General features: G+C 40.5%; 1 protein-coding gene across 3 annotated transcripts in view; it reads left to right on the top strand.

Moving 5' to 3' along the window:
- The window catches only part of LOC133350655 (netrin receptor UNC5C-like), a 62,972-nt gene that overhangs the window by 20,238 nt on the left and 20,579 nt on the right, over positions 1–22,155 (top strand). For 2 of the 3 annotated variants that reach the window (XM_061565255.1, XM_061565254.1), the window contains exons 2-8: positions 9,807–10,031; positions 12,636–12,779; positions 13,724–13,827; positions 16,188–16,368; positions 19,570–19,737; positions 20,388–20,552; positions 21,336–21,365. In XM_061565255.1, coding sequence (XP_061421239.1) covers positions 9,807–10,031; positions 12,636–12,779; positions 13,724–13,827; positions 16,188–16,368; positions 19,570–19,737; positions 20,388–20,552; positions 21,336–21,365 — 1,017 coding nt within the window. The remainder of the gene's footprint in view (positions 1–9,806; positions 10,032–12,635; positions 12,780–13,723; positions 13,828–16,187; positions 16,369–19,569; positions 19,738–20,387; positions 20,553–21,335; positions 21,366–22,155) is intronic. The other variant, XM_061565256.1, reaches the window with a different exon arrangement.

Below are 22,155 nucleotides of genomic sequence, written 5' to 3'. Positions count from 1 at the left end.
CTGCCTTTACAGCATCCATTACTGTACAGCTAATGCACTCACAATAGCATTGATCTTTTGTTGTTTGCTCAGTGTTCAAACTATACAGAAAACCGGTGAGGTAATGCTTCCATCCTCTTTTTATTTGTGGGAGGGAAGCATCATGGCAACACATTGGACACATTTATCTGTGGGCATACAAACTCTACAGGGTACAGATTTAAGATGTACAGTATTTCTCGATGTGAAATCATAAGGTACTGTGATGCTTCAAAGGAAAATTAAATTGAAACTTTAAAGAAGGGTTTTTACCACAATGTACAGTACATCTTATTACCACAATGTACAGCACGTCTTATTACCACCTCCCCTTATCCCATAATCATCCAGACAAACTGTATGCTGTACAATATATATGAAATAACTCCGTAAAATTAAACCCCACACATCCCACACACATTTTCAACTGCCTCACCAGGAGATTGAGCCAACAAAACTCTGGATTGTCAGTGTTACGGGCAGTCTTCGGGTTACGAACCTAATTCCATTGTTGAGACCCGTTCGAAAGTCGAATGGTTCGTAAGTAGAACGGTTGATAAGTTGGAACACAACAATGCACTGCATTTAAATGCCCATAGAATAGTGTAACAAAATGTGTTACGGTTCAACAAAAATGGAAGCACGACACACGAGGGGGTGGGTGGGCCAGCAACCACGCATGACCGCCTTTGTCTCCCCAGTGGCAATGTTTACTACACAACGCACCAGGTACTCGCTTGAGGCTGAGTCGACCTAGGGGAGGCCCAGGACCGGTTCAGATAATCGTCACTGGTGTTGGCCATGAGCAGGAATCGAACTCGGGTCAGCCGGGTTCGTAGCGCAGCGTGCTAACCTCTACACTGCCGCCATTCGCCACTAAGTGGCGGTGATGTCACCACGACGCTTGTGCCAGGCTAGGTGCACCTTGAGGCCATGTGAAGTGTCGAATGCCCACTGCCAGGAGGTCACGGGGCAGACCCAGGTGCCACGGGTCTACTGACTGAGATGATCGAGATGAGTGGCTGATGCACCACCTGTGCCCCCTACTGTGCCAACTTGCTGTGCTTTAGCCACCCGGCGCTCCGCTCGTTGTTGTGAGCGTCGCTCCTCCGACCCCCGTTGTTGCTGGAGGGCGACTGCCTCCAACTGCCCAGTAGCAGCATCCTTCACGAGCCTCCTCCACAAAGGCCGATCTTGACACCGCTGGTAACAGTCATCGGCAAGTCCACTCAGCTCCACGTCCTCCTGTACCACATCACTCCATCTCTTCTCTTGCCCGTACTTAGCCCGTTTAGCCGCTCCCCACACACTTTAACACACACGTCTGTGCGCGCACACACACAAATCATTCCCAGCACGTGGAGGATCGCACCTCTGAACAAAATAGTTCCGCGTTTCAGTTTGCAATTGCGAGTTCTCGTTTTCAGGGTTTTTTTTGTATTACGTGCAAGCTGGTTTGTAAGTATGGGTGTTCATAAGTCGGGAATTCGTAAATCGAGGACTGCCTGCACTTACATTCTACCACGGCAGCATCCGCTGTAAGCAAAACCCAACGAGTCGTTGAAATTCTCCAGCAGTGTTTGAGAGAAATGTATTAATTTTGGGGAATTTTAAAGTCACTAAACATGTTTCAATTAAAACGGGTCAATTTCGATTCGAGCATACGTTTAGTTGCTGCACTTGTTCGTGTAAAACCGTGCTTACAGCCCCATTGATGAGCCAGTCAGCCACCTCAAAAGTTATGGATCTTGTTGCCAACTTGATGCACATGTGCAGTATGGATTGTTTTATGAGTTTGTGTGACCCACATTTAAATCTCATTCCCGTTATATTTTTAAAGTAAGGTTTATTTAAAACAGACATGAACATGCGAAGGAGAAAAAAATATTGGGGTCAGTTGTCTGGACCACCCTCTACAGTGCATTAGTTACTGCACCTAAAGCTTTATACTTTTGCAAACCTGCAATATTTGCAACAGAGGAAAAACATATCTTTGACAAGGTGTTTTTGTTTAAAAGTAGACGGAGGTCAAAATACAGGGGTGTTTAATATGTTTACGTTACTAGCATTACCTCTGGGTACAAAACTAGCAGTTGTGCTAATATGACCGCATTTGGCCAAACTTCTGATTTACTTCCACAAACGTGGCGCCACTGCTTCTCAGCAACGTCACGGGTTTGGCTAAGTGCTTCACCTCAAAGAACCTTCTGGCCGAACCAGTTTTACACGCCACCAGCATCAGACACGGCGGCAAATATGACATTCAAATAATATTAACTTCATAGACGGCTGCTGTCGATGGTAAAATAATTAATTTGCCCTTTGTCGATGGTATGAATTAATTCGGAGTCCGGATTAAAATATGAGATACGTTTTTACGACTGACCTATAATGGTGGTGGAAGCTGAGGTAGTTCTTATATTTTTTTCTCATACTCTGTTTTATGCCTTGTGTTTATGGACAAGTCACGCTATTGATCATGTTCCAGGAAATGCTGATGCAGCAGTGCCAGCCTGTTATTTTCAGGGAACCCAAAAAATACAATGCTAAAGTATCAAATCAATATTACTTTCAGTTAATATTGTTTTAAAGGTTTGCTTGCTAGTTACTGTCTTGCATCTGCCATTCTTCGTTGACATCCATTACCATGCGGCGAAGGGCCAGACTGAGATAATCTGTGCTTGTGGACCCATGTTTACACACTCAGACAAGGACTAAAAGTGCTCTGCTGGGCATCAACCACGACACCGAGACCTGCGACAATTGTGCTTGCCTTGGCCCTAAAAAGAGGTGATGCGAGACCCACAGCACAGATGCCAATGCAGACATGTCTTTAGCTCTGCAAACTACAGCAGCTCTAGGAGACAATTTTGACGGTTTGCTGCCACTCGAAGGAACCTCTGTGTTGGTCCAGAGTCACAGACTCTCCGGCCATATCTCCTAATCCTAGAGAGTCACTGGTAGAGTGGCAGCAGCAGCTGCGGGCTTTAGATATGGCAATGACCATCCTGATCTGCATGTAGTAGATGACCCCTGGGAGGTGTTAGTAGCTGAATAATTTGAGCCAGTTCAGGGTCGCTTGGGCTAGAAGACATAAATAGCCATCCGGCTCAAGCACTTTGTCATTGTTAATCTATGGTTGTGAGGCTGCCTCCCTAAATCATTAAGGGCCATCTGGCAAGAGTGATGGGTACATTTTGGGCTAGTGTATGCCACATTCCTGTGGTGAACATTTGCAAGGTGACTGGATATCGGAAATGATCAACTGGACACCGTGGCCTCCGCAAATACATCCTTAGGCAGGTCGGTCTTATCCATCTCCACCCTATGAGCCATTCTCACCTCCGACAGTCCAGTTTTGGTGTAGAGATTCTCACTTATGCACTCGTGGGTGCCAAGTAATGGCGGGATCGAAATGGAACTGGTACTTTCCTCCCTGTCACGGCCTTACCAGGTTGTCACATTTACCATCATCCTCAAAACACGGAGAATGTTGGTAATGTAACTTAATCAGGTGTTACTGCTACTTTCCTTCCACGGGGCACCCAGATGTTGCGTTCAAGTTTTCCAAAGAAGACTCCCTTGCATTTCTCTTTCAGAGGAATTTTACTGCTACGTTGTTATCCTGACTTATGATATGTGGGTGTCAACATTAATTAGGAAACACCTTTTTTGGGCAACTGAATATGCAGGCGTGAGCAGCTGTCATTTTTGGCCACACCAGTTATGGTCTGTTTACAAATAATTCTGATCGAATAAATTATGCTGTCAATGACAGTGATTTTCATACGAATTAAAAAAAGATTCATAACTACAAGCAAGTTTATATTTCTGCCTATTTTGAATTGAGTTGAGTATTGGCATTGGTGTCTTATCAGCAATATGGACATCTGTGAAAAAGAGCTTTACAGCTCATCGGATTCCTCCAGTAGAAATAAATATTCAGATTCTGAAATCTAATTCCCAAAATAATGTCAAGGTAAATAACTGTATTAATCTTCCACTTAAGTGTATTATCTTAGTCATGCATAGATAAATGACAAAAAAAAACTTTAAACATAATTCCATATTGTCTAGGCCTTATAGAAAATATTTAATTAAACAGGCTAATACACAATTTTAACTAAATGTATGTAAATATAATGTTTGTTTAATATTCTTAGGTTTTTTCGGTTAAGTCACGTAAGTAAAACATCAAAATAAAAATAAAATAAAAATAAAAATCACGACGTTTCGGAGGCAACACAAGTCTCCGTCATCAGGTGGGACCGTCACAGCCGAATTAGCTGCATCAAGTGAAGCAATGATTCAAGATGTAATCCCAAGTGAATCATTGCTTCACTTGATGCAGCTAATTCGGCTGTGACGGTCCCACCTGATGACGGACACTTGTGTTGCCTCCGAAACGTCGTGTTTTTTATTTTTATTTTATTTTTATTTTGATGTTTTACTTACGTGACTTAACCGAAAAAACCTAAGAATATGAATCTTTGCAGTCACGAAAGCTTCAAATCTAGAATGTTTGTTTAATTTAAACCAGTTACACTTTATTGACCTAATTTGTCAAAAACGTGTTGGAAATTTGTTCTTCTTATTTGTCTGGGTTATGTGAAGTTATATGTTACCGTATTACAGTAATACAAGTCAGTGCTTCATGTGCAGTGTTATTTTCTACGTTCTTTTTTTTACGTACAAGCACAAGCTGCTGAATATGAAAAGTGTGTTGTCTTCAATTCGCACTGCTAGTAGATATTCTGCGTTATTTATTTACTGTCCTATTTTTCCAGGTATATTTGCATACTGTGCAAGTAGAAACTTGGTTAGCTGCCATAGCTTGACATATAACTTGAAGCACGAATTCGGAAGCACAAATCTAAAATGTGTTTTTGTGCATGTGTATGTAAATGTGTGTTTGCGTTGTGTAATCCTTACAAATGTTAAACACGCATTTATCCATGCAACCTCAATTTGTGGTGTTAAACTAACTAGAGTTGATGGACTATCATATATAATATCAGTATATATTAACATTAATTATAATTTATCAGCCAATATCAATACAGATTTCTTATGTATTCACCCGATTATCCTCAACTCATCCACTGGAGCTTTGGGGTCCGTAAAAACTCATTATTACCCGTGGCTCTATTCGAATTATCCACCGTTATCTGCGACTCTTCCTATGAGTCGTCTAACGAAAAGTATCTAAATTTACCAAAATTCATAGTACGGTTAAGAGGAGTCGTGTGACAAATTCCTCTCAACTATCTGCAGCTGTCCCCTCATTTTCCCCTCTGATAAGTGGAGCTTTTTGCAAATAATAGGATGCACTAAATTGGGCTCCCAAATTGCCGCAGTTAAGAGTTCTCTTGTACAATAACTTGTCTTTAATAAAGCACATTGGGAAACACATGCAGGCTGTACATTTTTGTTCGTAAAAACAAAAGTGCCTGTGGTACTGCACTGTATAAAACATCCGGAATTCTACAAAGAGGACCAAAGGCCTTCAGCATATGGGCAAAACCCCTGCAGTTTAGACGGCTACAGATAACGATCCATTGGCATGTTTTAAAAGTGTGCCAGTGACATTAGACTGTGGTGTCATGGGCAAATGAACAGCCCTTATAAGTCATATGTCACCCGCTACTTAAAGAGGTGCTTCTTAAACTGGTGCAGCAGCAGCAGCGCTCCGTGGAGTATTTATTTACCAGAGGATACACGGCAATAAAACAAAGTGCTGGCAGACGTCAGGGGTGCCTCGCTTGGCTGGATTTTACATCCATCCATGCCTTGCCTGACTCAGGCGTGAGAAACCTTTTTGAACACGTACCGGATTAGTGATATCACGCAATGGCAGTGCTCGTCACACAAATCAATGCCTTTGGGCAGGCAGTATGTCTTAATTGACTAACTTGCTATTAGCACGTGCTTTGTAATGGTTTATTTGTTCACCTTTAGAGGCAGCAATGTGACTTGTGGCCTGGGTGTATTCACAGGCCATGGGTCACTTGTGTGTGCGTGTAAAATGATCTGCAGTATTCACTAAATATTATGTTTAACACGATTTGATTTATAAAGCTGAAATATGCTGTACAGCAGCCAGATTCAATATGTAGCTGGAGGTTTGGAACAAATAGTTTAGGATGCTGCTAGTGGTGGATAGACTTTCTCCAAGCTCTATGCCTTTTTTTGTTTCATTTGCACGTCAAAATTTGAGAGTGGAAAAAATAACTTTGTTTTTAAAAGTTTTATTTTGGTTATTTGAAAAGGTAATAGTTGTTTTTATATGCCAACAATACAAATATAGAAGTTACACCCTGGAGTACAGTAACACATGTTTCAGGTCATGATAAAATGTTCCCAAGTTTGGAAACACTTGTGTGGAATACAGTTGAACATTATAAATGAAATATACCTTTTAAAATGTTGACATGTGATTTATTTGAAAGATAAAAAGAAAATATTGGATGCACATGAAAACGTTTCACAAATTTCGAATTTCATGTTTGTGTTTTGGAATTAAGCCACAGTTTAATGCTGTAATGGTGATGGTTTGCAGTCATGTGCAAAGCATGTACGTACACGTGCAGAGCAAGCTGCAACCCTCCAACAGTGATATACAAGGACTCGTAAGAACAATTGAAATGCCTAATTCTGAAGCCATCTAATATTATATTGCCAAAATAAAAACATAGAAGTTCATTGTTTTATAATAAATTTCCTCTTTTATGGATGTCTTGATGGTAAAACGTAAATGCACTTTGAAAGGTTTAGACTTTCACCGTGGCCATGTGGGTTTGGCGAGCACTTGTGCTCCACTGCAGGTTTAATGGATAAGTCCTGAAGGTCAATGGGGAAAAAGAGCTTGACTGTTAAGTGTTTTGGGACAGCCTTGCACCAACAAAAAAACACTCATGAACTTTATTTTGTGCACTCTATTTTATAGTACCAGGCAGCAAATGAAAATGCATCAACTTATTGTATCGCTTGCAGTGGCAATAAACTCTTGCCGTAAAGCATGCCGCTTTGGTAATGCAGAAATACTTGTGGTGGTCAGGGTCAAGCCTTGCCATATCATAAAATATATAAAAGAAAAGTTGGGTTCCATATGGACGTAAATTAGGTCCCATGCGAAATGATGCTGTTCGTGCGTAAGCGCCACGATGTCGGTAGCCTTGTTTTTTTGTCCAAGTCATCCAAGGGGAGGGCAATTGAGCCCCGCTGAATGGTAACGACGCGTCGTAGAAATCAAGCCACTCGGCATTGGTCGCTGCGTAGATGAGATTAAATACGAGTTGGGGTTCGAAAAGAATGAAAGCCATTTAGCTGTTCGTTCAAGAGTAATGGTACAGACTCTGTGCACACAGGAAGTGTACTACTGAATAATGGTGTAGAAGTAAATAGTATGACAGCTCTGGCAGTTCATGTGTGAATTATTGTTCTTGGCTTATTTGTGCGGGCCGAATGAGAGTGGGACATGGGTTTAATTAAACAATGATATCCTTTTAATTCCTATTTAGGGCTTTTTGCATATACATTCAGCTCATAATATAAAATATCAGCACATTACCTTTTTACAAAAGTACAATATGCTTTGCAATGTAGTTTTTTTTGTATCCCTTTGAATTAAACTTTTCATTACAAATATACCACATACAATATATTGAATCTGTTGTTGTTTTGTAAGATGTAAACATTTAATATTAACTTTATATTCTTCAGTATGTTCAAACAATTGTACGTATATATGCATAAAATAACCGGGCAACACACGCTAGTGTTGTCATGGAAGAACAACAAAAAAAACGCTTTTTGGATGAAGACAATAAGAGCTTTGTGCTCTCTCGTGTTTTTTTATGGACGTGTGTAGGAGGGCATGGTAACAAATACCCTGAGTGTTAAATTCTCTGGCCTGGTGACCCTCTCCAGCACTTCTGTTCTACAAACGCCCATATTGATTGAGAAGGCAAGGCAGTCCTGGCCAAATGCGGCACCCAGCCGCCCACCCACCTAATTACCAGTGCCCAGTGCACGGCTGTCTGTGGCCTTTGTCAGATCTTATCTCTCCAGGAATCTGGTTCTGCTCCCAGTCAATTACAAGCCGTTTTATTATTATTTTTTCGTCTACTTCTTTTGCTTTAAATGTCCCATTGTCTGACTCAAAGTGATTTTGATTTACGATGCACACTTTACAATGCTTGTTTAAGAAATAGCTGCTCTGCTGAGTAGAATTGACCTAAGTAAACGTTATGCCCTCTCTTTTTGTGTTTATTTTTTCAGGGACCATGTTTGCAATGTGGCATAAAATGAACTTTGCAATGTGGTGTAAAATGTGTCTGAGTGCATATGGATTGAGGACAAAACTGACATATGCTTGCTTGCGACAGTTTTAAGACACTCGCTCTTGACAAATGTTAACTTTACAATGCTACTTTTGAACATTCTTCTTTATACCCCGGAGTATATATTTAATTATATTGCTTCACATACTTCCATTGAGGCCTGTTCATTTTCACACTATCCGTCTCGTTTGGTAAATGGAGAGTTCACTCACCCTCTGACATGGGAAGGATAGCTGTTGGACCAGTGTGTACAGAAGTTGTTATGATTCCGCATGCTGGCACTGACCCCTGCTAAGTGACACATTGCAGTGGCTAAATGTTGCCTCACCCCCTAACCCTCCCCTACCCCACTCATTTTCCCAAACCTAAAACCCAGGGCTCAAAGGTCAGACCTCTGCAATCTATTTTCGCTGGAGTGAAATTGTCTGTGCTTTGTGCTGGGTTTTGTTAGCAGAGGCACGGTAATAGGCATGAGATTTGCTCATTTATGGCAAGGTATTTTATTTCTATTTCCGGCAAATGTAACTCTTGTCATTAAAAGAAGTTTCTCTTTGTGCTAGTATAGTTGCCTCCCTGCTAGCTGTTAATTGTGTTGCATTGCTTACATGAAATATAAGTTTAACTAGCCAGCATCAAGTGCAGATATTTTTTCATCACTTTAGATTTAGCTTTTTAAACTCTGTTGCACATATAATTATAATGGTCTTACTTTGTGCACATGTATTTCATGTATTTATTTTTACTTACAAAGCAGTATTTAACAAGTAGAGACAATGTAATTTATTTATTTGCAAACTTTCAAAAGAGAAAAAAAATACAGAATTTTAAGATTCATTAAAGTCCCATTACGAGTCGGCTTCAGATATGTTTCCTAAAATTGAAAGACATTTATTAATGATGCATATTGGACTTGGATGGAAAAAGTACCATTTCTGTACACACAATTTCCACCATTAAATTTTCATTGTGGCGTGGTGAACTATGACAATGTGAAAAAAATATAAAAGCATGAGTTTTTTGTCTAGCGCTTTTATACGTGCTCCCACACAAAGACAAAGATTACCCATATAGCCGTAAGGGCTGTTTGGGGTAAAGTGTTATAGCGAGAGCCAAGACGGCACTGTACATGAGGGGTGATGCGGCAAACAGCATGCCTTTCCACTTTTGTCTCCAAAGTGCCAATGTTTACACACCGCACCAAGTACTAATTTAAGGGCTGAGTCAACCCAGGGGAAGCCCAGGACCGGTTAATATAGTCACCACTGATGTTGACAGTGAGTGGGAATCAGGACTCAGGTCGCTGGGTTTATCGCAAAGTTTGCTAACCGCTCTGATACCATTCCTCTCTCCCTCACATACACACACGTATACGCATGCACACATGAACGTGCACACATATAAACACACAAACTCACGCACATGCACACACCCCACTGTGGTCTCCAGAGAGTGCAGGCAGCGGTGCGGCAGCTGCTTTCTCTCGGCCCTCGGCTCTCGCGGAGCCCCTGCCCCACTTCCTCCAGGAGCCGGAGGACGCCTACATCGTGCGCAACAAACCGGTCACCATGAGCTGTGCCGCCTCGCCCGCCACCCAGATCTACTTCAAGTGCAACGGGGAGTGGCTCCACCAGAAGGCCCATCACATTGAGGAGAGGGTGGATGAGACAACAGGTATATACCCTGATTCATAATCGATTTTTGGGTTGGGCCACCTCATGATGTGGCCATAGTTCAGTCGTAAGATCCTCCACCATACAAAATAATGAAACACAATTGTCGTCACTTGTACAAGCATTTAATGCACCAATTGTTACTATTTGAGAGCACTGGTAAGTTGGATGATTAACATCAAGGATCTTCAGAATCATCCAGGTAGTCAGACTAAAACCCAGTAAGTCAGAATGCATATATCACCTCAGCCAGCTTGTCCAATAGGTGTCATGAATTATCAGGAACAACCAATCAGATTGAAATTATATATTAACCATTTTAAATGGATTCGTTCAAATTTCATTCTAATTGAAACATACAATATAACTCTACATGTGATCCCTTGATCTCCCTCTAGTTTAAATCCTTCTGCCCGCAATGGGAGCAAAGAATTGTAGTGCTAAGCCTTTACCTTTATACCATTGCAAATGTATTTAAAGATGTAGAGGTGGCTGAGTGACTGAAATGTTACTTGTGTCAGAACACTGAACGAGCATAATTGAGAGGCAGGGTTTTTAAATCCTGAGATTCAGTCAGGTTTTAAAATCTATCGAGTCTACAATACCAGCCTAGTCACTAATTACTGCATGAAACTGACATGAAATAATACAGTATTGGCTTTTCACTTCCGATAATATAGCCTAGGGCAGCTACGAGACATAAAATTTATAATTTATGGGATGATTGACCTGCAGAAAGCACCCTTGATGGAGCTTGAAGGAGCACTGTCGAGTGCTTGGTAAGAGAGGGCTCTCGAAGTGGCTCGAGAAGCAGTTCTGCGGTATCATCTTCCAGGGCCATCTTCTCGCTGTAATATGACGACGCACCGCTGACTGAGAGAATTTTGGAAGGGTATGCATGTTTATTCTTGAAGTGGCTACAATTGCAAAATTAACAGAGAAACTTCTTGGTAATAATGTGAAATAATTGCCCTTAATAGAGAAAAGCAAAATATCATGTTTCCCATTTTAAGCTTCTGTTTAAATGTATTACGTTTCAGTGATATGTATTATTTAAGAGCTGTTAGTTTTTCTAACCATCAATATGCAATATTTAATAGGCTGTGCAATTTCAATCTCAATGCCATCTGCTTATGTTGTTTGGCATTTATTTGTGCCTCACCTGTTGTAGAGTTAATCTTTAACACATTGCGATATAAATCAAAGGGATGTGTGTGTGTGCAGACAAAGCTATAATTCCAATGTAAAATAAATGGCTTAAACTAAATCATGAATACTCATGATAACATTTCCTTCAGTGAAATGAGTCTCAAATATAAATGAAAGTATCATAAATGACATTGAATATCCAATTAATGAAATTGGTGTGAATGATATTTGTAAAATGTATCAAAATGCAGTACAGTATCTTCCAACATATTAATCGGACCTCTAGCATGGTGATGTGTTTAATTGTAAAACTATTTTCACAAATAAACACCAGAAATAAGAATGTGGCATTTACTGACCTGCTTTATTTGAACTCTTTAGTGAGTGTTTGCATCTGCTAACCACTTTAGCAGCATTGGTTCATGGCCATAATAGAAGTTTAAGCATTAAGAGACTAAATGGAATGGCTTGTCCTGGCTTTGTTACGTTATTATATGAACAGTGGCACGTTTGTCATTTTCATGAGTCTAATTAATTCACGTGTGCTAGGCTGTTGCAGGGATGTGCTTCAATGCTGTAAAGAACTAATTAGAAAAGCATCTCTTTATCAGGGAACGATAAGTTACCTATTGAGAGTGGATAATTTGCCTGGAGACCAGTCACAATGGAATAAGCATTTGGAAAAGCACTGCTAGGTATTTGACATCCCAAACCAGATGAAGATGGTGGGATTATTATCCTCACCAAAGGCTCTGTTTTCTGGGTAATGCTGACTGGTTGTTCTCAGTTTTTGAGCTTCAGCTGCTATGCCAGTCGCAAATAGTAATGACGTGTAGGTGGACATGCCCATAATCTAGAAACGTAAAGGCTGGGTTGGTGGATTGTACAGAGATATATAACCATTGCGTGTGAGATGACTATCTAAAGGGCAATATGGTGCCTGTAGGCAGCAGAGCAGCACGGGGTTTTGTGATATGTCTAAGTTTGATTGCTATCCTCTCACATGTACAGAGTTTCTCTTTGCACTCACTTCTCCTAACATTTAACATTGCTTAAACATAAAAATAAAGAATTAGGTAAAAATCTGAATGAGAGCTCTCATGAAAAAAAAACCGTGTTGAAACTCAGTGACAATTTACTTAAATATGTGACCTGGATAAACAAAAATATCTTTGTGTGGGTACAGTCTAAACTAAAACTATAATAAACTATTAAAAAAATAGTCTAATCAAAATAGTTTAGTTTTAACATCTCTTTGTGTGCTTACAGTCTGTGAACACATAAGTGTGTATCTTCAGGATTGTGTGTATCTTCAGGATTAGAACTGTTGTGTGTCTGGAGTGGGGAATATGCAAACACCCTCAAGTCTGCCTCCAGATCGGTTTGGTGCCAGATAACAGACTGGCCTGGGCCGGTACAGCAGCTGATTGTGATGTTGTTCATTCTGCTCTCGCAGGGCGGTCAGTACGGGAGGTTCAGACAGACGTGTCCCGGCAGCAGGTGGAGGAGCTGTTTGGGCTGGAGGACTACTGGTGTCAGTGCGTCGCCTGGAGCGCAGCCGGCACCAGCAAGAGCCGCAAGGCTTACGTCCGCATAGCATGTTCGTATCCCCTGTGGGCGGAGGGCTGAACGCGTGTTTTTTGTAGTGGAAGTGACACACACATTTTTTTGGTGGATGTGAAAAGCACTTCAATTCACAAATGCAGCACAGTTGTGACTGGTGAATGCTACTCTTTAAATAACCCGAGTCATATTCATAGCCATACCAGTACTGTAACCTTAACTCTTCCCCTAATTTGGCAGTTTCGTTATCGTGAATTACTCTTAGTTGGAAGGTTATGAGTTCAACCTAGTTGGGTATTAGAGCAGCTTGCCGTCGCTCAGGAGTTGAGACACTCGAGTACTATTTTTCATGAAGGAAGCAGGCGTTTTTCCTTTTGGGGACATTTCATTCTTCCATGGGAATGAGGAACTTCAACCGCTGACAACGTGGACACCAACTATGATTGCCATTCTCGTTTGAGCTAGGAGACGCTGGCTTTGAAACCTAGCCTTAAAAATAACCATGCCACTTTCATAATAACATGTGCCTCAACTCCAATATTAAAATAGTAACTTTATACATAGCCTTAACATTAATACCGACCCAAAAACCTACCTACACTCGACAGATACCGTAGATGGGTATCATGAGAAATATATCGACGGTTGCAGTTTCATTCACTCAATTGAGCCTCCTGCCTCAGCTTACATTGGAAAACGCTAAATAGTTGCCTTTTGGTTTTACATACAGTACAAAACTGGGATTATTTTGTGCAAGCTCATCATTCATCAAAGACCTTACTATACGTGATAATACTTTCAAATATTTCATGTGCATGCTGCTTTCAACATCGTGGCAGCAGTTGCATTTGAGAAATTGAAATTGGAATGTAACAATGAAATGTTTTTGCGATATATAAAATTTGTAAAAGCATTCCATTAGGCTTTCAAAAATGGATAATTTGAAATGACCAGTTCTGATGGTGGATTGCTTTGTGTTAGATTTGCGGAAGAATTTTGAGCAAGAGCCACTGGGCAAAGATGTTCTTCTTGACCATGAAGTTCTGCTGCATTGTCGCCCTCCTGATGCCATTCCCCAAGCCGAGGTGAATACAGTGTCCCTTTTGAGTTTTACTATGTTTAGTTTCACTCACGATTAAAAATAACGTCTTGTTCCCTTGCACATCGTACATATTTTACATTGAACCATTTCGTGTCTTTTCTTCATTGTCCCATGCACCTTTAATGTAATATATACTTGCATTTATTTGTATATGGATAACACGTTTTAGGAGCATGATTGATAACCAAATGAGCTCAAAAGCTGGGAATGTATCGTCATGAGGAACTTTCATAATACGAGCGGAGAGAAAAGAGACCAGATAGGAAGAGTGCAAAACGGAAGTACGTGATGGCCCAGCTGAGTTATGATCTGGCCATGAGGTGTAATCACCCAAGTATGTCAAAGCCTGCATTAAACATGTTTCGAAAGCATTTAGTTGATTGCTTTTTTGACATTTTGGATGAGCTGCAAATTACAGAACTATATATTGTCCATAAAAATATAATGAAGAGGGCTGTATTGTTTATGTTCATGCCTTCTTGGGTTCACCACTTGTGTAATGTTAATACAACAGCAATGTTCACCCATTCTGGTAGGCTACTGTACAGATGAGTGGAATGAGAGGCAGTTGAAATTTGTATTGGTCTATAAATGGAATACGGCAATGTAGTTTCCGAGGCATTTTATTTTAATTTTGTGTGAATGTTTTCATTGGGCTATGATACTGGCATCCGGTAATAGATTCGGTGTTCTTATATGTTTCTTTAATAACAGAAAATTTTATTATACTTTGGTAATTTTCCACGTGAATACAGGTCTGTGATGGGACTCAAACCCAGTGTAAACTGGCTCCGTACCAAACACTCTCCCTAACCAGGCACTGCATCTGCCCTAAGGAGAAATCAGCATCATTAGCTTAAATAACCCTGGGTGAACAGAATGACTGCAATTAGCAGGAATTGCAGCATCTGTCTGCAAGAAAATGGATTTGCTAATTGGAATCATAGGTCTCGTATAGATGCCACAGGCTTGGTGTTTGAAAAATATATAACTGTCTGAAAGGTTTCAGGAACGTCATAGACCAAGATAAGATCAAGTCTGGCAGGCTGGCTGGAGGCAAGTTGGAGATCCCACATTGCCAGATAAACTCTATCTTCTTGATAAGCCTTAGCCAAACAGTGTTGTGAAAGACCAAGCCAGCACTGCATCACAAACCAAAATAAACATGTGCTTTGCTCAGGAGGTTATTATAATGGAAAATGAGTGACGCTAAATAATTAATGGATAAACGTGTGTTACTTGAGTGGTGAAAATAAGTAATTTGTCCCTAATGTGTTACAATATTGTTGATGGGGTGTTTTGTACTTCATCTAAATATGCACTGTGTATGCTATCTTCAATTTCACATGACTGCATACCACCATGAGCGATTTTTGAAGATAACCAACCCTCATAATGATAATCCTGAAGTTCCATAAGGGCTTGGGCTGCTGGAACGCAGTGATTTATTTGGCTCCTGTACAGTCAGAAACTCCATTCCATTTGCAGAAGATAAACTAAACACAGGAATTGTATAAATGGGCATTCAAAATTAATGTTCAAATCTGCTGCTGAAATTGGTTTTACCTACCATTCTAATTCATTGTGGTCCACATTTGAAATCCCTTCCAGAAGTATGTTCAGGGCTGTGCCATTTTTTAAATAATTGTTTATCTTTCGCGAGGAAAAGTTAGGAAACTACACTCATGCTTGACCCAGATAAGTTCACAATTGATCACAACCATTGTTTTTAGAGAGTGGCAATGTATCGCAATTAAAGTATTTGACGCTGATGTTAAATATTTAACGGTGTCCCCTTGAAATGCTACTAACACCACTGCAAATACATGGTCTACCTCTATCGATAGACATTTATTTTCCATGCTTACCAATATGATTGGAAGGTATACATTGATAAATGTAGTTTTAGTTTTAGCCAGTGCATCTCTACTACTGCCAATGCAGTACTTTAAATGTTGTTTGAAATGTGGTACCGATGCTTTGATTTGGTCGGTAAAATCCAGCTACTTGCAACTGCATGATTTTTACCCAAATAGTACACAATGCAACATAATATGAATAGCAACACATAAAATACATGCTAAGAAGGTTCATGCAGAAGATCCAATCACAACAGTTTTGGATTTGCAGAGCATCTATTTACGAACGAATCTCAAGTTGTACGAAATATTTGGACGTTCATCACGGGGGAAAGATGTTTACTCGATATTATTTTAAGAGAAGGAACAATCAGAAGAGAAAGGTTTGATTTCAATTGCATAGTTTTAGACGTGGTTTCTTCCTTGAAACTTTAAATTTTGCCTATTCTATGTTCATCAACTGACAATGCATTTCCCATTTTAGGTGGAGTGGCTGAAAAATGAAGAAATTATTGACCCAGTCATAGATCAAAACTTCTACATCACGGTAGATCACAACCTGATCATTAAGCAGACTCGGCTGTCAGACAGCGCTAACTACACGTGCGTTGCCAAGAATCTGGTGGCTAAGCGGCGGAGCTCTACTGCCACGATCACCGTGTATGGTATGTGCTGCTTATGCCTGCAACACAAGCTGATTCCATCACAACCACAGCCCTAACCCACAGCCTCAACGCAAACCAACAACCTCAATGCTAACCCAAGCCTCGATACTAATTCATAGCCTCAACGCTTACCCACAGCCTCAGCTCTAATACACAGCCTCAACCCTAACCCACACCCTCAAGACTAATTCGCAGCCTCGACACTAACCCAAATCTTAATGCTAACCAATGGCCTCCAAGCTACCCAACAGCCTCGACACTAACGCACAGCCTCAATGCGAACCCACAGCCTCAACACTGACCAGCTGGGTGGTGAAGTATGGTCAATAACTCCCATGACTGAGACAGTGTGTGGCAGCCTTAATTCGTTCAGCAGTGGTTTCACAAAAGGGCTATGAATGATAATGAATTATTAACTAAATCCTGTGCCCATTTTTCCACCGGTCTGTGCTGCTATAGATGTAGGCCTCTGATGGACCATTTGACATTGCAATCTGATTGCAGGCTTCACTACTGCCTCAAACCTCCCCAGGGGAGCAGACACTCCCAAGTTGTAAAGCATCTGCTTTAACCCGTTTATGATGTAGTAAGAATCAACAGCATACACAACTCTGTGCTGTAAACAACCACATGCGTCCCTTACAAAGTATCTAAAGTTTTTTTTAATTAATGCATGGACTGCATGTAATTTCTGCTGATTGTTGGTTCACAACATTACATGAGATGTGTATTAAAACGAACACATGCAGCAAGGAACGCTATAAAATAGTCAGTTATTACAGTATGTGTCCTTTGTTTTAATTTAATCCAAAGTATGCTGTATCAAATCTCATCAGAATCTATAGACAGCACAGATTAACAGATCAAATGCAACTACAGCCTTGTGTTATAGATGTTATACACACGTAGAATCTGGTTAACAACTGTGATGATAAGGTAGCAAATGCATTCTTTGAATAGAACCGATTGCTGAGTGTATTTACTGACTGGAACTGGTGTTGGTGACTTGAAAAGGGTCATAATCCCTGCTTTGTTGTCCATAAACTTACAGCACCGTCAGTTTCACTCTCAATGTTACGTCACCTGTTTTGGTTTACATCAGTGAATGCATTTATATGCAAACCGTTTAAATGTATATGGGAAAGTGTAAACATTCCACTGTCAGATTTGTATGAATAATTTACTTTAGGAAAAGCTGAAATAAAATTGTTTTATAGTTAATCATAATACTTGACTTATAAAATCGTTCAACAATCGTTCAACAATCTCCTGATAAAATGATTTGTGCCTCTGTTAGATATGGAGCCATTGTGCAATATTCAATCAAAAGTGGCTCATAAAAAATTAATGGGGTCGCTATAAATGGATCCATCTGTATACAACAAATAAAACAACATTTGGAGCATTACATCCTATAAATCTACCACATTGAGAGATGCAACACATTTTGATTTAATGATTATCAGAAAAAGGCAATATTGAACTGAGCAGTAGTTATTCCCATATCACCTTTATTTCTGAAGCCTATAACACCATGAGTTAACATATTTCAAGAGTTGTAGTCCTATTAGATTTGCAGCCATTCAATGGGCCCCTTGGGGTCTGCAATCAGAGTAAGATCTGCTGAAATACCAATTAATAGCAATATTTACAGTCCTTTGTCAATTTACTGCTGGACAGGGCTGGAAATAGAAACACATTACAGGGGGAACTCAATAATTGCACCCCCACCCCATCCAAATCTGGCCTGTGCCAACTGAGCCTGAGTGCTAGGGGTGGGGGGGGGGGGGTGGGCGGCGCACGTGAGCACCGACGTTGTTTGCCCGTTTCAGCAGCACAAATCGATCTTATATACACGTGTCATGTATATTGGCAGACCTTTCACGCAATTTTATGCGCGTGTTTCTCCAAACGTACCGTTTGGGAGATCCAGAGCGTGATGGATGGACACTTGCGGATTACACATTTGGATACATTGAGACCCCCCCCTCCCCCCCGCTGCTACTACACTTATCCCTGCTGATTTGGATCAGTTCGACGCACGTAGTCCGGTTAACATTTTCACTCCCACCTCGGCGTTCTGGGTCGTTGCGGCCCATTTCCACCCCTGCCACTCGATGAAGGCCTCCCCATGCCATTTACATCATTGAGCAGATTGACGATACCTGTACTTTAACACGATGGTTAGTGTGGGCTGGTGAAGGGGTGGACAGGGCAACATCAGCTTTCACTTGACAGGTTCATAGTGCAGTGGCCTAACCCATAAATGCCGCTTACGTTTTGTAGTTTCTCTTTTATATTTCCACGTGATGTTTTATGACGCTCAAAACCACTCTTACCAGGCGATTAAAACCCATCAGCACACAAACTTCCAATAGCTGATCATAAGGTCTCTTTCTGTCTCTGGTAACTGGTCATTTAATGGCTGATGTTGGTTGGCTCTTGTGAGGCAAATTGTGGTAATTGAGCCTATTTGGTGCATTGCTTTATATTGCATTTTAATGTTCCTGTGAATTTCAGATACGGGTGTCAGATGCCCCCGTGTTGTGTCAGTGGTGTGTTTTGATTGCCCTAATTTATGTTAATATCAAGGAATTACATATTTTCCCAATAATGGAGTCATTTGTTTTTTGTTGAACGGGACCAAGAGCATCTCTGCTCTCCTCTGAAGAGGGAAAGATAATCTTTGCACTTTCTATGACTTAATAATGCATGCAATTAGCTATTTAATGAGCTTAATCATTGCTTAAAGTAAAATTTTCTAAATAAAAACATTGGAATTTTACAGTAATGATCACTGCAGATTCCCATCTGGGAGTGTATCCGATTGCTTTTATTGTTATCTTCACAAAACCGCAAATGACGACCCGAGAGAACAATTAATGGACTGTGCTTTAGCATATTATAAACACTTAAGTTGGTCTGACCTACACAAACTGATTAACATTCATTTATTGTAATTGTTTATGCATGCATCAGTAAACATCCGCTTACAGATTAAAATGTGTGTGGTGTCCAAGCCACCTGCGCTAGGCTGATTGGCTAGGTATGCATCTGGCATGCGTGGTACTGGCCATACCAACCTCTTCGTTTCCCCCGCTGGCTTAAATAGATTTCATTACATCGGTTCGTTAAATAATGTTCATAACGGTGGTGGTTGTGTGTGATTGTATTTCTGTGGCTGAAATGCCCTCCTGGCAGTGAATGGGGGGTGGTCCCAGTGGACGGAGTGGTCGCCCTGTAACAGCAAGTGTGGCCGTGGCACCCAGAAGAGAACCAGGAGCTGCAGTAACCCGACGCCTCTCAACGGAGGGGCTGTGTGCGATGGTCAGGGTGTGGAGAAGATGCCATGCAGCTCCCTGTGCCCAGGTGCAATGCCTCTTCATTTCTTTGGTCAGATCACAGTGGTGCGGTCGTAATTTCACGTGTTGAAATAAAATGGGTGTAAAGTTGCTTGAGCGCATATACACGTGAGTGTGAATGCGACAGCACTAATAATAAGTGAACTTAAAATTCTCTTTGTACCATCGTTTATTGAGTTTGCTTGAACTGCTTAGTTTTACATTCTTGATTGTGACATTGTTGGTTCGTTTCCCAGGACAGCAAATGCAAACAGGATGTTAATTTATGTAACCTGATGCATTACTGGAAAAGTAAATAAATGTGCTCCATTTCTTGTTCTGGATGTTGATGCAGTGATCCTGAGCTATGGCACTGCTATTTGTGCACATATCCCGAGTTATGCCTATGGTGGGCTTTTCCCTATTCATTCTACTTTGTGCATTTCAGTACAATGATGGACCAGTTATGTGCTGGATTACCCTCTGCTGGATTTGTAGTAAAGGAATATTGAATTTTTACGATTGGTTCTGTGCTGTAAATAGAGATGTGCACCGCCCCCCACACTTGCTTGAGCATGGTGGCATTTTGACTCTCCTGCCTGCCTATTCATGTGCAGCAGCTGAATTTTTCCGCATGCCGTGACATCGTCCTATATGCTGTGCTGCGTGCCGTGGCAGTGGATGGCGGCTGGGTGGAGTGGAGCAAGTGGTCGACCTGTGGTCCCGACTGCACCCACTGGAGGAGCCGGGAGTGCTCCAACCCGGCCCCTGTCAACGGAGGCAAGGATTGCCACGGCTCTCCACTGCAGTCCCAGAACTGCTCCGACGCTCTCTGCCTACAGAGTGAGTACAGCTTTGCCACCCACGATTCTGTGCAAATCCAGTAATAAAGCATCCATCGACTCGAGCACATGTCCGTTTGGTACTGTCGCCAGCGTTTTACAGCCACACGGTTGTGTGAGCGTGCAGTCCACTGTATATGTGATTTCTTTTTTATTCTATTGGTACATTTGATTCGCTTTCGAGTCAAGTCCCACTATGACATTAATTAACACTGCCTTGCACAGTGCATGAAGCAAGCCTAGTCCCCGCAGACATAATTATTCTGATTTTTGCACGGTGTGCATGTTGCCCGCTAAAGGCTGCGTTGTTAAGATTAATGAGCTGCTTCACGCTAATGCAGCTATGCCACTTTATCGCGGAGTGGTCCATGGCAGTTGGCAACTGGTCCCAATTTATTGCCATAGATAGATCAGTGTTGTGGAATGAGGCTGAACTTCATTCATAGGCTAATGTGTGTTTGCCGAACGTTTTGGATCTGTCAGGGATGAGTGCTGCATTTGATTGCAATCCAATTTTTACAGCGAAGATCGTGTTTAAAAGGAGTATTTCACTCGTAAAAGCCATTTCTGTTGACATGACATGTTTTAAATAATGTAGTTGATTTCTAACATTATTATTCTAATGAGCAATCATTTGAATCAGGATGCATTGTAAATGCATGTGTGTGTGTATATCTCGAATTGTAAAAAAAGTATATGCATTGAATGATTGTGATTTGTGTGCAAAATGAGTTCACTTTTTTGTTTATTTTTCTTAAAACGTTTGATTGTCTGTCTCCTGCAGATGCAAAATACCGTGATGAGTTGTTTTATTGTAAGTTTTCTTTCATTTTGTTACATTTTGCTTTATTTTATTGTGATTTTTATTTTTTGAAACCTTGTTTCCCAGGTCCTGATCACAAAAAATGTAAATTTCAAACATAAATAATACGTATAAATTAAGCATAATGAGATGCATATAACATAATGTCTCTACGAAACGTTGTGTGAACACATATAATTATTTATATAAATGCTCGATTTAAAGCTTTCGTAACTGCAGGGATTCATCTTCTTGGTTCTTTCGGTAAAGTCACGTAGAAGGGAAGTAATAAAATAATAATATATTCTTATATTATTATAATATTATTTTATTTTATTATGTTTTATTTTTATTATTTTATTACTTCCCTTCTACATGACTTTACCGAAAGAACCAAGAAGATATATCAATGCTGTTTATGTTGTGTTACCAATTGTAGTAATATAATATTCATCTATTTTGTGAAGGGTTCACCATTATAAATCATATTACATGTGAAGGAAGAATGGACATTGAAATGCTATGCTGTGCAATCAGATCCAACTTATACCATTCGTCACAAAACGTGCATGCAATGTGATATATAGTGTGGGGTTTGATCAGACCCTCTTAGTTCATGCTATAAAGCAGTGCCAATAAACATTAATTCTAATTTAACCTTGCATAAATAATTGAGGTTAATGAATACTGAATGTAAAATTCCACTTTTTACCTACATTAAATTACACGCACCTGGCAAAGCCAATAATTTTAATACATGAAAAGGAAGACATTTTTTACAAACCTTGTGAAGTAATAATAT

The sequence above is a fragment of the Lethenteron reissneri genome, chromosome 34, assembly GCF_015708825.2.
Source record: "Lethenteron reissneri isolate LAM-NWPU_2019-01 chromosome 34, ASM1570882v1, whole genome shotgun sequence".
In the NCBI taxonomy this organism is placed as follows: Eukaryota; Metazoa; Chordata; class Hyperoartia; order Petromyzontiformes; family Petromyzontidae; genus Lethenteron; species Lethenteron reissneri.
The sequence above is the reverse complement of the archived record's forward strand: the minus strand, read 5'-3'. Positions and strand labels throughout refer to the sequence as shown.